Consider the following 15256-nt stretch of genomic DNA (forward strand, 5'->3'; position numbering starts at 1 on the left):
GGAATTTCCAAGACTGCTTTCCCTCTTTCTAAGCATTAACAGGTTATCCACAAGCACACGCTATTTTCTAAAAAATATTCATTGTGCAATAAATGAATTCGACTAACTGATGCACTGCCACATGCACAGTATTTTAACACTGAACTCAGTCATATTAAGTAGACCTCAGTTTTACTTTGTGGTTTATATGAAATATCCCAAAACTGACACTAAGAAAAATGTTTTTTATTGTAGGACATGAGCTGGTTTGATAATCCTAAAAATAACACTGGAGCATTAACTACAAGACTTGCTAATGATGCCTCACAAGTAAAAGGAGTAAGTAAAATTTTCGTTTTAATTTTTTCATAGTTGATTTAGTATGTACTAAAGTTGCAGCTCAGGTTTGACTGATTGGGTAACAGTCTTGACTTTGACGGCTAAAATTTTCTGTAAAACTATAGCTAGTACAGAATGGTTTGTTATGTTTTATAACAATAATGGTAAGACGTTTACAAAATAATTTCCAAGTCAACATTTTTTTAAGTTTACTCTTGTGCTGTATTGTGATCTTCATTATTATACAAATTCTCCCACTATTTTTTTGATCATACGGATTCCCTATATGAAAAAGATCAGACATAGTAGCAATAGACTTCCTTTTCCGTGTTACATTTTGGAGATTCTCGAGAACTAATTTGTGGACTTTCAGGTGTCTGTAATATTAGGCTAAAGAGCACTGAGTGTATGCTTAAGTAAATTTTTACTGTGACATTCTGTGCTTTTTTCTTTTCTGAATTGAGGAGTTTTGTAGTATCGGTGGCTTTATTTCCACAGTAGAAGTTAAACTTTTACTGTTCTTCTTCATTAAACTCTGTGTGATGACTTATAAATCTAGCTGTATTGTCCACAAAATGTGACAGATTTTAATGTTAGCTGTCAATGTAAATACGTGATATGGTTGAAGACACTTCAGCTCCAAAACCAGAATTTAGAAACTGCGGTGCAAATTTAAGTAATCAGAATATAGGGAGAGAAGAATTAAATGTGATCTAGATAATTTTTTACAAAATCATCTAACAAATTCCCATTCTGAAAAATAGCAAAAACTGAGTTAAGACTAAATAGTGTTTTGAGAATCAGGAGTATTGTAGGTAAAAATGTTTTCCTTGTTTAAGATACAGTTACTTCAGCAAGAAATGTCTTTTTTCTTCCTCCAGGCAACTGGTGTCAGGCTGGCATTAATTACTCAAAATGTAGCTAACCTGGGAACTGGAATTATTATATCATTAGTTTATGGCTGGCAGCTGACTCTGCTACTTTTAGCAGTTGTGCCAATCATTGCAGTGGCAGGAATGATTGAAATGAAGATGTTGGCTGGGCATGCTAAAAAAGATAAAAAAGAGCTGGAAGTTGCAGGAAAGGTGGGTCTAGAGAATTTTATCTATTTCTGTGTAATGTATACAGTCATGTTTACCAAAGCATCATTGATGGATGTGTTACTTTTTAATACAAAACATATCATAATATATAATTTACAGAGACAGATAGGCTCTATGTAATTACACTAGTAGACGTACACAGCATAATACCGTCAATATTTTTCACTAATAATTGAAGGCTTATGTTATTAAACATGTCTCAGACCAGGACACCACTATTTACTTTTGTAATTGTTAAACCCAGAATGTGCAAAGCGGTATTTAGGCACACTCTTCTCTCCTTTCTGTTCTGATCATCTCTATTTTCCTTATTTTCCGAGCTCCTTCATTTTGACATTCTCTTTTTTCGTTATATCTTTTTGGCATATCGACTGTCTGACATATATTACACTGCTTTATCTTTTTTTTTTCTTTCCTCTTATTCATGTTTGCAGGGATAATATGTATATATCCACTGGTTTCTGAATCTATTTGCTATTGCTTTATTTTTGAGTGGAAGAGAAAGATGAGTACAGAAAAGTAAGAAGGATAGACTTGTTTAAGAAATTAGGTGAAGGCATTTAATGTCACATCATTCCAAAAATTCTTTTGGGACAGAACAACTATTTCATCAGTTCCCAGATACTGCTTTCTTCAAGGTAAAACTTTTCTAAAATGCCTTCCTATATTCTACTGTTTTTAGTAGTTGTTGCAAAGAAAATCACTTACCTAAGGCCATGCACAGAAAGAATGGTATTAAGAATGGTATTAAACTTCAGATTCAGTGTTTATACGTAGATATCTGCATATATGTTAGCAGTCTAATGTCCTCTGTTTGGAGATGCCTTAGTGCCTGGTTAGCCTCCTGCTGCCATTTCTGAAGGATATGGGTCTACTGAGTTCTATGTTGTATCTGCTGCGCCTTACCCAAATTTTGAGTATCCTAGAGTATCTGCCATGGCACAAGCCATCTGCAGCTGAATTAGAGTCTTTCCCGTTCTAGTGAACAATCCTGGAAAAAGAGACTAGGAAGGCACAAAGTGCGTAGGCAGCTGAATTGCTTTGAAGTTCTGTTGAATAGGTATCCATTGACTACATCAGTAGCTTAGACACCTAAGTTAAGATCTGGATCTGAGCCCCCTCCAGTAACTCCTGTTTGTTAAATGGATTTTATCTCATTCTGTCATGTCTGCAGACAGAGTTGATGAAAAACATTTTTGACCCTCCAAGATCACAGGAAATTGTGCTTAATGATCTTTCTATGTTTTTTTTTTTTTTTTTTTTTATACAAGCCCAAGGATGCATTTGCTTTCCTTTCAGCTGACTATATTTCTTCTGTTTCTTCTTTCTAATGTCTGAACCTTTATTTCATATTGTTTTGTTGTAAGATACGGGAGTAAAAAGTTGACAATTCTTGGAATAGGCACCAGAGACTTTTGTGAGTAGATTGTGAAGAATTAGTAAACATATTAAAAAAAAATTTTGACTTTTTGGCAAAGCTTGTGAAACTACTTCATTTTCTTAGTAATGTATGTTTCCCCTTTCAAGGCCACCTAAGCAAGCACTAAACTACAGGCATTTTATTCAATTGCCTTTAAAAAAAAAAAAAAATCAGTTTTCTTCATGAAAATGGCATTCTAACTGCAAAATTTGATTTCTGGAAAGGGTTGCTGAACTTACGTTACTAACAAAAAAAGACAACTACTCTTCTGAGTAGTTGAGTAGCAGTGAAGAACTTTTTCCTAATCTCCAGTCTGAACTTCCCCTGACACAGCCTTCAATTTCCTCATGTCCTGTCACTGGCCACCAGAGAGAGGGGATCAGCACCTCCCCCTCGCTGCCCCCCTTGGAGAAGCTGCAGACTGTGATGAGGTCACCCCACAGCCTTCCCTTCTCTAAGCTGAACAAACCAAGTGACCTCAGTTACTCCTCACAAGCCCTGCTCTCAAAACCTCTTATCTTTGTTGACCTCCTCAACACACACTCTGATATCTGATGTCCTTATATTGAGGTGTCCAAAACTGCACACAGCATTCAAGGTGGGGCCATCCAAGTGCAATGTAGAGTGGGACAATCATCTCCTTTGGCTAAGCCAGCTATGCTGTGTTTGATGCACACTGGGACAAGGTTGGCCCTTTTGGCTGCCAAGGCACACTGTCGACTCTCATTCAACTTGCCATTAAACTAAACCTCCAAGTCTCTTTCTGTGAGATAGCTCTCCAGCATCTCAGCCCCTAATTTGTGTGTATAACCAGGATTACCCCATCCTAGGTGCAGAATCTGACACTTGTTCTTGTTAAATTTCATGTGGTTGGTAACTGCCCAGCTCTGTAGTCTATCCAGATCTCTCTCTAAGGCCTCTCTATCCTCAAGATTGTCCACAGGTCCTCCTAATTTATTGTCATCGCCAAACTTAGTGTACATTTGACTCCTGCATCCACATTGTTTATAAAAATATTGAAGAACACCGGCCCTAAAATTGAGCCCTGTGGGACTCCGTTAGTGACTGGCTGCAATATAATTCCATTTACTATATGTCTTTGAGTCGAACCCATCAGCCAATGGTACACTCAGTGTATTATGGCCTTCTCTAGCTGTGTGCTGGACATTTTGTCTAGAAGGGTAGTATGAGAGAAAGTATCAAAAAACTTTGCTAAAATTAAAAAAAAAACCCAAACATGTATGGGCTTCCCTTGGTCAACCAGATGGGTGATCTTGTCATATCGAATATTCCCTGCTGAGATTGAAATTAGGCTCTAGGCTTGTAAGTAACCTGGACATTCTAATTATAGCCTAGACTCAGTGGACTGGAAGCTGAATGTTAAAATCTCATTTTTCTTATCTTCTTCATAATTGTTACTGTTGTTTAATGTTTTCTCTACTTTTTTGGAGAATGTTAGAGGGGTCTTATCAGAAAAATTTTTAGTTTCATCAGAAAATTTCACTCTCATAAAAAGAACAATGTAAAATTCTTACTTTTGTTAAATATAAAAAATGAAATTATATTCTAGGTGACTATGTTTTTCAGTTTAGAATAAGGAATTGCAACATAATCTTAACTTTAGATTAAAGCATTTGTGTTTCTATTGCAGGTTGCCACAGAAGCTATAGAAAATATTAGAACTGTTGCTAGTTTGACCAGAGAAAGAAAATTTGAGTTGATGTATGGAGAGCATTTGATTGTACCATACAGGTATAATAAAAATAACTAAGCTGAAAAAAAAGTCTTTCATCTATAGAATAAATTACAAACGTTTAATTGGACAAATACTGATTTTTTTTTTGCATGTGTATCATTTAATGGATAATTTAATTACCTCAGAAGGAATGTAAATATTATGCATATTTTAAATTGACAAATGCAACCACCAGGCAATGTACTTGTTCTTTGATTTAATTAATTTTCTGTGATAATATTAGTATCTTCTATTGTAATATCACTTGTTTCAGAAAAATGTTAGTTTTAAGTGAGCTTTGGAAGTTATCTAATCTATCCTTCCAGCTGAAGTGTTTTGGATATTTAATTAAAACCTTTTTAATGTAAATTGAATGTTGAATTAAGCCATTCTGAAAGCATGAATAGGATTGAAAACATTTGAATAATTACTTATTGTTTGGTGACTGAAGAAAAAAAAAAGGAATATAAATATGCCGGGGATAAATCAAAGTTAAGAAGTCTTAAAATGAAAAACTAAAAAAGACACTATCAATTAAAGCTTTACTTGTTCTATAATGAAAAGTTTCATTTTCAGACATCCATGAGAAAATTAAAGGATATGACACAGATGTGATGAGAGACAAGTAGGGGTGCTGCTAATACCTCCACCATAATATCTGAGTGGTCAGAGCACACTGCAGGACGTAAAAGACATGACTTGTTTGGTTTTTTTCTTCAGGCTGCTAGATTTTAAGCCCATATCTCACAAGCTGCAGAACAGTGTCTAACCTTTCTCAGGGTTGACATTGATAGGATTGCTCCAAGAGTTTCATCTTAATATTGTTCTGGTATAAATAAGAACTTATTGGTCTATGGGTTAATTTGTCTGGAAGAGGCAGTACATGTTTTTTTTCAGTTAATGTTTCAGTTCATGTTAAACCACTGATTCAACAAAGACTCTATTTTATAAAAATTGAGGTTAAGATTTCTGTTATACTAGATTACTGCACAAATTAGCCATGTAAAAGAGAAATCACACAGGCTCTTAATCAAAAAATGTCACACTGGTGAATGTGGCTCCAGTTTTGCTTGGTTTGGGTTTTTTTGAGAAGGAACCATACAGTTGTGATGTAGTAATAACATCAATAAAATTAAAATATTTTCTTTCTTTTTTTCTGATATCATTCATAGTTGCAGAAAATTTTCTCTGCCTTGCTTTTACTTATAGGCATAGTTTTATCATCCAAAATCTAATATCTCCATTATACTTGCAGGCCTAATGTTATTTAAGAGTAGAATTTTGACTGATTAGATTGAAAAAAAGAGATTCTTGAGTGTAAAATTTTGAACTGTTTAATATCTTTGTTATTTGGTTAGCATAAAATTGTCAATAAAGAAAAAATTACACAAAAGTTTGACTTTGGCTGAAGGTGAGCTAATGGTTCTGATCTTTTTTTCTCCTCTACATGACGCAGTTCTATGATTTTAAATATGTTATTTATGTCTTCAGAGTGGTAATCATGGACTGAACTGTAAAGCGTTTTAACAGTCAAGCTGTGAGACAATTATGATTATACATAGCAGCTAAGGTGTCACCTTTTTCTGCATCCGTATTGCAAGCTGTTCTTGGAAGTAAATAAAATTCTGGAAATAAAACTAACTTTCTCCTAGACACAGTCTAATAAAAAACAAGGGATTATGTTGGTGAAGGATGAGTATGCTTCCCATTCATAACAGTATCATCTGAAGTCAATTAATTGCTTTTTACAAACTAGAAGTGAAGCGTGACTGCATGTTTCTATGAAAATTGCATTCTTTCTTACAGAAATTCTGTGAAGAAGGCGCATATATTTGGATTTTGTTTTGCCCTTTCACAAGCAATGATGTTCTTTACCTATGCTGGCTGTTTCCGGTTTGGTGCCTATCTGGTGGTAAATGGGCAGATGGAGTTTAAAAGTGTGTTTTTGTAAGTACCTCTTTTCCAGTCTTTTTGCGGTTAGTCTAGACAATGGTCTTTGTTTACTGCTACACTTACCGTGAATCCATTGTGTAAGCTATGAGAAAACAGTCACATTCTTCTTCTACACTTATCCATTGGGTAAGCTAAGAGAAAACACATTCTTCTTCTATACTTAAATGCAATGAAAATGTATTACAAAGTGGACAGTCTAGGTGACTACAGTATCTGAGCTGCTCGCATAGGCATGATTTTGTATTTCTTTTTCTGTGTTTATTTTGGACTATTATGGTTTCCAGAGATTGAAACAGTATCCCACTTATATCACTTTGATTATTCTCTTAATGTTCATGTAGCTCTGAGGTCCTCTGTATATTCTACAAAAAACATAGCTATACCCGTTAATTGAAGCATAATAAGAATAGATCAATAGCATCTTTGTTATTTCTATGTCATAGTTAAATTTAAAATCTTCTCTAAAATACTTACTAAAAGTTTGGAGAACAGGATTCCATAAGGTAGATGCTGTTCACTGTAAGGAAAGGATAACTGAAGTATTTTAGATGACATTCTGATAAGAATGTTGTTCACTTAAAATAACTAATTTTCTGTGAAAAATGAAAGTATGAACCATGAATGTAAGAACAATGTGTAGAGTACTGTACATACCCATAGGCAGGTGAGGCTTTTTTTTTTCAATTTAAACATGTACTGTAAATAAAATATGATTCTAATTTGCGATATTCTTAGAAGGTGTATCCATTGCAATCTGAAATTATACAAGGAATAGTACAATTAGTTGTCTTTAATGGCATTTCGTAGGCTTTACTAAAATCAAAGGAATTATTTTGAAATTATAGCTTATCCTTATCTTTTTACTTTTATATTTTGTATTTACAAGCAGCTTATCCAAACATTCACTATACTATCAAAAATCCTAAGTCCCATTCTTTTAGATTATGTAGAAACTCAGAGGAAACATAATTTATAATTTAAGAGACAATAACTCAATTCACGCGGATGGAAATAAGCGTGAAAAGAATGAGATTCTACCAGTATGAGTGTCAGTGACTTCAATACCTAACAAAGGTCAATCATAATAATTTTTTGTTGGCAACTTGATTAAATAAAGCTAACACAGCTGGTTTTGACTGGAAGATGTTGGAAAGTGCCTGCATTCCATCTGCCAGCTGAATGTCTCTAGCCAGCTGGGTGAGTGAATTTCCAGCCGCTAGGATTTGGAAAGGATTGTCTAGCCTAAAACTGTGCAAGCCCTTCTAGGTTTCTCAAAATGCAAAATAAAACAGAGTAGTTTATACAGTTCTGAGGAGAAAAGATAAAAAATAATACAAATTACAGTATTTTATTTTATTATATAAGATTCTATGACACTATTTTGCCTTATAACAGGCTAACAGGTCTCACATGTTGATTACAGTTTCTCAGTGATGAGTAATCCTGTATTGTGTGGCCATAATCAATAGCTGAGGACAGCAGGTTTATAAGTCATTCTAATATAGCCTGTAAAGATACATCTACATTTACCATAAAACAATAATTTTCAACCTTTTTTTATTTATGTTGTGAATGTTTCAAATTTTTTTCCAGCAGAGCTGTGATAGCAAATTAAATCTTTAATGTCACCTTGGTACAGGCTGGATTTCTTGTTTTCATTGATGCCTTAAAAATGAGCTACTACCTTCTAGAAATTATTGAACCATAGGAAGGAAACTACAGCAATAGTAGAACGGGATTAATGATTTTACCATCCATTGATGCTTTCTTCCTAGCCCAGTTGAAATGCAATATAGTTAACTAGTATTAATAATTAAAGAAATCAGTGCTAATAAGTAACTAAAACATTGAATTTGGAATGGAGTCTTGTCTATCTCACTTCATTAAGAGACAATAAAAACAGATTTCTGGAGTCAAATGAGTAATTAAAGCAATAATAGTCGGTAGTTACTTTACTCTTTTTAAATTTAGTCCCCTTCTTTCTCCAAGCAGAAGAAAAAGTTGACTGAAGCTCCATTTCCAGTATCCTTTTCTTCACTGTCTATTTATTGATTGTTTTCTTTTCCTGATTTCTTTTACAGAGTGTTTTCAGCTGTTGTATTTGGTGCAATGGCATTAGGACAAAGCAGCTCTTTTGCTCCAGACTATGCCAAAGCCAAGATATCAGCAGCCCACTTGTTTCTGCTGTTTGAAAGTGTACCCTCAATAGATAGTTACAGCGAGGAAGGAGAGAAACCTGTAAGTAACCCATATGTAGTGGATGATACTATTTATTGATAAGATGAATATACTCTTCTCAATTCCTTCAAACTGATTTTTTCCTCTCCTTCTGGTTACCTCCTTCTTTCAATACATTTTTGACATTTTATTCAAGTATGACATGGACCAAGTTCTCTGCTGTGGGTCCAGCATTTGCCCACACTCTTTGAAGGCTATTTGTTTTGAAAATCTGGTTAAAGTACAATTTTTGTGGAATTCAACCAGCAGAATTACTAGTATTAACAAAGTAGTTCAGCACTATAATTAGATTTTATATCTTTACAAAGATTCAGACCACAGAGCTGAAGTCAGCATTCCAACAAATGCAGAACTCTTGATTGCAGTGGGGGGAAAAAAAGGCTTTTGCATTTCTATTTGAATCATCTGTCAAATTGTCTTAAAGATGTAACGCTAATACTATTTCAATTACAGGAAACATTTGTGGGAAACCTAACAATCAAAGATGTGTCATTTAACTACCCAAACCGACCAGAGGTCAAAATCCTCCAAGGTTTGAATCTAAAAGTAGAAAAGGGGCAAACTCTGGCCCTTGTTGGTAGCAGTGGCTGTGGAAAGAGCACTGTTGTCCAGCTGCTTGAGAGATTTTATGATCCACTTGGTGGGGAAATTGTAAGTATTTTTGTAAGAACATATCAACATATTAACAGAGGGTGTGATTATTTAGTTTTATTTTCAAATATTTTTAATGTTAAAGCAATGACTCATCAATATTCCTTATTTAAATACAATTAATTAAACAAGATCTGTGTGGAAAATATATGCCTGATCCAGAGGTTAATGATAGCTTTGAATTCAGAGCAAATTTCCTGAGGTTTTGTTAAGAACACCTTAAAAGACATTAAATATATGTATCTCCTTCTGTATAATGTAAGTAATAGAATTTCCCTTCCGTATTCTTTCCTAGAATAGTGAGCATTGACAAAAATAATTTTTTTCATAATTTTTTACTTGTCAGAAACATCTTTCAGAGTGTGCCGACTTACCCAAAGCCATAGATTGAAAATACTTGTTAAATACTTATTAAAATACATCTAGTGTTTCCCACACTACTTATTCAGCAAGTTTGCATATTATTTTCACATAATGGTATTGTTTACTGCCATTTTCTCTTTGATGTAAATGCACTCAGAGATTTGTTTGAAAAAGAACCCACACATCTTGGATTTGATGATATGAGAATATGAAGGATTTAAGAACTTGTCTATGCAGAGATACTCACAAAAAGTAAAGCAATACTTAAATAAGGTCTAGAAGATTTTTTGAGGTTGGAAATGTCCATACAGGTCCAACATAGCAAACTGACGTGTAGAAAGAAGCAAAAATATGTTTAACCAAGGGCAACTTGATCACCAGTTTTTTTCACCTTGTATCTGTAAATACCCAGCAATGGTTTACTGAAGGGAACAGCACACACCTCTGGCACAGAAACCACAAAAGCCGAGTTGCACTGTGAACTGAGAGGCGCGTGTGCCTAAATGCACTGTCAGAACAACAGCTGTTTACAACAGTGAGCACCCTGCTAGTCTGATAAAAAGAGAAACTATTCCTAAAAGTTGTGCTATCTGGAACAGTAGATCCAACACGCACAATAACTGAGTTCTCTAGCTTCATCAGTAGTTTTTCACATCAAATAAGGAATAGAAAGCAGATGTTAGCAGCCTGCAAATCCATTGGAATTCTAAGGAAAAGAGATGGCAAATACCTATGTAGCTGAAAGCAATTTCTCCTTTCTAGGTTTTTTTTTCCCCCTTTACGGCTGCAGATGTAGAAATGCTGCCACTGATTTCAGTGCATTTTGAGTCAGGTTCATTATGATATCTTTCCATTGAAAAATAATTATATTGGCTGCGAATTCTTTTCTAGCACAAACTGTGGAATTAGTAGATTAATCACATCCAGTAGCTGTGCTATGAAGGGGACAGTTCTTCAGTTATCCAGCCAACCATGTCACTGAACACAGAGCCTGAGAAATACACTGGTGATCCTAGTGGAGGTGTAATATCCCTCTTGATGTTCTGGTATATTTGTGTCCAAGTTAGTATGACTTGTATAATTATTATCTATCCAGAAAAAAAAAAAAATTCAGTTGTCATTTATCTAAAAGGCAAAGACAGCAACTCAGTAGCCAAATTCAGAAGAGGTGTGGTGGAGTTGTCAATAAAGAAAACTGGCTGCAAATGATCTAAGGGAGATCTGGAAGTAGGAAGAATCCAGAAGAAAATTTGCCCATTGTCAGGCACTACATCACAATTTAAATTTAAGATTGTCTTAGAAGTATGTGAATGAATGAACCCACTTATTCCTTTATTTTCATGGAATGCTACTGTTCCTTCAGTGGGAATATATATGCAAAGTAGCGGAAAGTTTTCAAAAAAAAAGAACTTGGTGTCCCTGGTGATAGGGAGACTGGATTAAAATGATCTCTAAGGTCCCTTCCAGCCTAGGCCATTCTGTGATTCTATGAACTTTACCTAAAATTCTTTGAAGTCACCTCAGCATATTCTATCTTTCACTGTCTTCAAAATCCTGATTGAATCTTGAAGTGAAGAGGAGGACTAAGGCAGCAGAAAGGGCTATGTTCTGTTTTATAAAATAGCCCTTAGAAAATTTTGGAACATAGACGAGAAGGAGGGAAAGGGATTATGTGGGCTTTAGATGTGGTATTTCTAAGGAAAGTGCTGCAATTGCACATCTTCTATGCATGAATTTACAGTAAGTCTCAAATACACCTATAGCCATGTGACTGAAATTTAAAATGGTTTCTCAGCTTTTTGATGGCAAAGATGCAAAGACACTAAATATCCAGTGGCTGAGAGCTCGGATTGGTATCGTCTCACAAGAGCCGATCCTGTTTGACTGCACCATTGCTGAAAACATCGCCTATGGAGATAACAGTCGGGAGGTGTCGCATGAGGAAATTGTTAATGCAGCAAAAGAGGCCAATATTCATTCCTTCATTGACTCTCTGCCAAATGTAAGTTATTCCTTTTCTCTCCTACTCAGAACTGGAGGTGACCTACTGTGGCAGGGAAAAACTGTGTCCACTTATGATTTCCTGGTGTATGATAGTTCCCTGGGATACAAACACATCTGAAACTGTTGTTTAAATCTTATCCTTTCTTAATTATGTTTACCATATTCATTTTTGCTCTGGAAGACTCCATTGTCAGTTGGAGAGCTGAACATTTAAAACACTAATGAAGAAAATCCACAATTAGAACTAATTGAGAGCTGAAAGTGTGGAATGGGGTTTTTCTAAGTGAGTTGAACATTTCATTTTAAGCTCCTACTTATCTCAAACACATGTAGAAGACTCTGCTAGATTGACAAATTTCTTACGCATTTCTTCTAGTTATACCTACTCAGAATTTAAATTTCTAATATTGCTATAGCTCAAAAAATTACTAAGAAAGTTTTTAAAATATATATCTAAATAACAAATAATAACATAAGAATTAATATCTTGGGTCAGATGAAACGTCTGCCATATATTAAATCTTTTCTCAGGCATCAACCAGCAAGACATATTCACAAATAAATATTTTAAAAAGGCAAAATATTTAATGATATTTCCCCTGAATTCTCATCTAACTTTGTGTAATTTGTAACTCAGGAGATGCATAATGTAGAAATCATGGTTTATTATTTAGTTCTGGATGGATTTTTCTTCAGTGGGCTTAACAAATACATTTCAAACCTATGTCAGCTAGTATCCAAAACTTCCTGAAAGTAAGCAGGTTGCCACTTTAGCTGTATGTCGTATCTACTCAGCTTAATTTCAGGCTACGAAGCTGTTTTTAGAAATTCTTGAAAAAATACAAAGGCCAAAGCCCAAGATTTTTGCTGATTGTATTTATCTCCTAATGACTTATCAAGATCCACTCTTTCTAAAACTTTGTAGAGCAATCTGGTATTATATAATGATGTCTCATAAAACCTCGGTGCTTTTTGCAATCAAATATGTAATACCTCAAAGACTACTGTAACTTACATTTAAGTTTGACTGTAGATATGACTGGTCTGCCTTAACTGATGTAACTAAATTAAAAGCATATCTGTCCAAAACTGTAGTATAGGTATAAAGTGTATAAATATCTGTGTCTATATGTAGGTACAGTATATAATTTGGCCCAAAACTGATACAACTTAAACACCATTGAGACTGTCCAGGGAAGTAGTGGAGTCACCATTCCTGGAGGTGTTCGAAAAACATGTAGACACGCCACTTCAGGATATAGTTTAGTGGTCATGGTGGTGTTGGTTAAACAGTTGGACTAAATGACCTTAGGAGTCTTTTCCAACCTTCATGATTCTATCACTATATTTTTCTTCAGGAAGAAGAAATAGGGGTTAGAATAACTGATTGGTTAGGATGCTAGTCCGGAGTGTTTAAGGTCAGGGTTTAATCCCCAGTATTGTTGTAAACTTTCACTGAGCCGTCTCCTGATTGATAATAACCTTGCCTTCCAAGCTTAGAGATGAACGTACGAAACACTTGGTGCTACAAAGAAGTCTCCTAGTGAAAGATCTGTAGATATGTGGCAGATAGCAATTCTGGTCATGTTTTCAGAGAGCTGTTGCTAAGGAATATGCAGTTTATGGTTGGCTGGTGTCAGCATCAATACATTTAAATATGCTTCAGAATTGACTTGCATTCACAAAGTGAACTTAATATTTTGTTTCTAGAAATACGATACCTGTGCAGGAGACAAGGGAGCTCAGCTTTCTGGTGGTCAGAAACAACGTATTGCTATTGCCCGAGCTCTTGTACGTAAGCCCCAAATCCTGCTACTGGATGAAGCTACATCTGCCTTAGACACAGAAAGCGAAAAGGTAACTTGATTGTGAGCCAGAAGTCCAGAATCTAAATCCATGTTTGTTTGCATTATAATTATTTTCACTCCTACAGATTAAAGCTGGAAGTAGTGTTTTATGTAAATTAAAAGACAAATATGAAGGTCTTACTCCTCCTTGCCAGAAGAACATATTTTTTTGCATCTGTATGGCAGTAGGTAGATGGAAGTAGCAATGAAGAATGCATTTCTTTGCCTGGAATTCTTCAGGCTTCAATTGGAAGTGTTATCAAATTTAATCAGAAGGCACAAACATCAGAAGGTAAAAAGATTGCGGATGCTGCCAGAGAACGTTTTTTCTGGGAAACTGCCAAATCTTGCTTTCATAATTTTTCTTGCTTCTCCAATCCTTGTAATATGTTCATGGCTAATATGCAAACTTCTAGTGAAAAACTGCTAGAACATTTATTTCCTTTTTTAAGCCCAAAGCTGCAAGCTTAGCATAACAGAAGTACAATCCAGCTATAGAAAATCAGTGTAGATTCTACAAAAATACTGAGCCTTGTTTGCCCATTCTGTTTGCTGCTGCTCCTGACTGCCAGCGCTCCTCAGGCCGCATTTATAGGTGTGTGGGTGGTTATGGTTGCCCTGGCAAGGCCCAGGGATCATCAGACACTCATCAGCATCTCCCACAAGATCTGCCAGCTCCTGGCTGGTGTCTCCACTGCCCAGGCAATTCCTGGCTTCAGCATTGCTGCTTCAGGCCAGACTGAGCCTGGAGCTTCTCTCCTCAGCCATTGACTGGTTCACTTCTTGGTTTGTTTGTTGCACAGGTTGTCCAGGAAGCTCTGGATAAAGCCAGGGAAGGTCGCACCTGCATCGTGATAGCTCACCGCCTCTCCACCATCCAAAACGCTGACAAGATTGCCGTGATCCAGAATGGCAAGGTCATAGAACAAGGGACCCATCAGCAGCTCCTGGCTCAAAAAGGCATCTACTATGCTCTGGTCAATGTTCAAAGTGGGTCAAGCAACATGTAAATTAAAGGCAGTACTTAGGCAGTACTTATCTTGGAATTGTCACTGTAATTATTTCAATACTGTTATTTTTGTTATTGTGATTATTTCAATATCAATAGTCAGTCCTGATAATAAGTAAATGTGTACCAGATTCTCACTACTAGTTTACATTATTCACACCACTCTATGTGGCCAAAGCAGAGGCCTACTGCCCTCATAAAGGTAGAAGCATGCTAAGTCATATATAAGTAGTATGAACTTGCTTTGATCTCTGTCAGAATCACAGTAATCAGATATGTTTCATAAACAACCTGTAAGCATTTTATTGTTCAGTAAAAATAGTTTTGTTACTGCCAGAAACAAACCTCAAGCCTTATCCTCACTGTGCCTATGTAAGGCAGTTGGTCCTGGCCTGTTAGGTTTGTTGTCAACTTGTTGTGAGAAATTGTGGGCTAGCTGGAGCTTGATGCCCAAAGTCAAGTGCTAAGAACTCTCTAAAGACTTCTGTAATTTATAAAAGGTGAAAAATCTTGAATTTGGACTTGGAGGGTGGTAAAGAAGTCATCCTTTTCAGCGTTAGTTTCCTTCCTGATGACTAAGATTCTTAAGGACTCTAACCATCGGTGCTAATTACA

At 35.6% G+C, this 15256-nt stretch overlaps 1 protein-coding gene across 1 annotated transcript in view; it reads left to right on the top strand.

The window, feature by feature from the left end:
- Window positions 1–14703, top strand: part of LOC104280162 (multidrug resistance protein 1-like) — a 19892-nt gene extending 5189 nt beyond the window's left edge. Inside the window, exons 7-14 of the mRNA XM_009877732.1 lie at window positions 235–318; window positions 1200–1403; window positions 4493–4593; window positions 8611–8767; window positions 9221–9418; window positions 11577–11783; window positions 13496–13642; window positions 14436–14703. Coding sequence (XP_009876034.1) covers window positions 235–318; window positions 1200–1403; window positions 4493–4593; window positions 8611–8767; window positions 9221–9418; window positions 11577–11783; window positions 13496–13642; window positions 14436–14642 — 1305 coding nt within the window. The 3' untranslated portion in view covers window positions 14643–14703. The remainder of the gene's footprint in view (window positions 1–234; window positions 319–1199; window positions 1404–4492; window positions 4594–8610; window positions 8768–9220; window positions 9419–11576; window positions 11784–13495; window positions 13643–14435) is intronic.
- The last annotated feature ends 553 nt before the right edge of the window (window positions 14704–15256 follow it).

The sequence above is a fragment of the Apaloderma vittatum genome, unplaced genomic scaffold (genome assembly GCF_000703405.1).
Source record: "Apaloderma vittatum isolate BGI_N311 unplaced genomic scaffold, ASM70340v1 scaffold21771, whole genome shotgun sequence".
NCBI lineage: Eukaryota > Metazoa > Chordata > Aves > Trogoniformes > Trogonidae > Apaloderma > Apaloderma vittatum.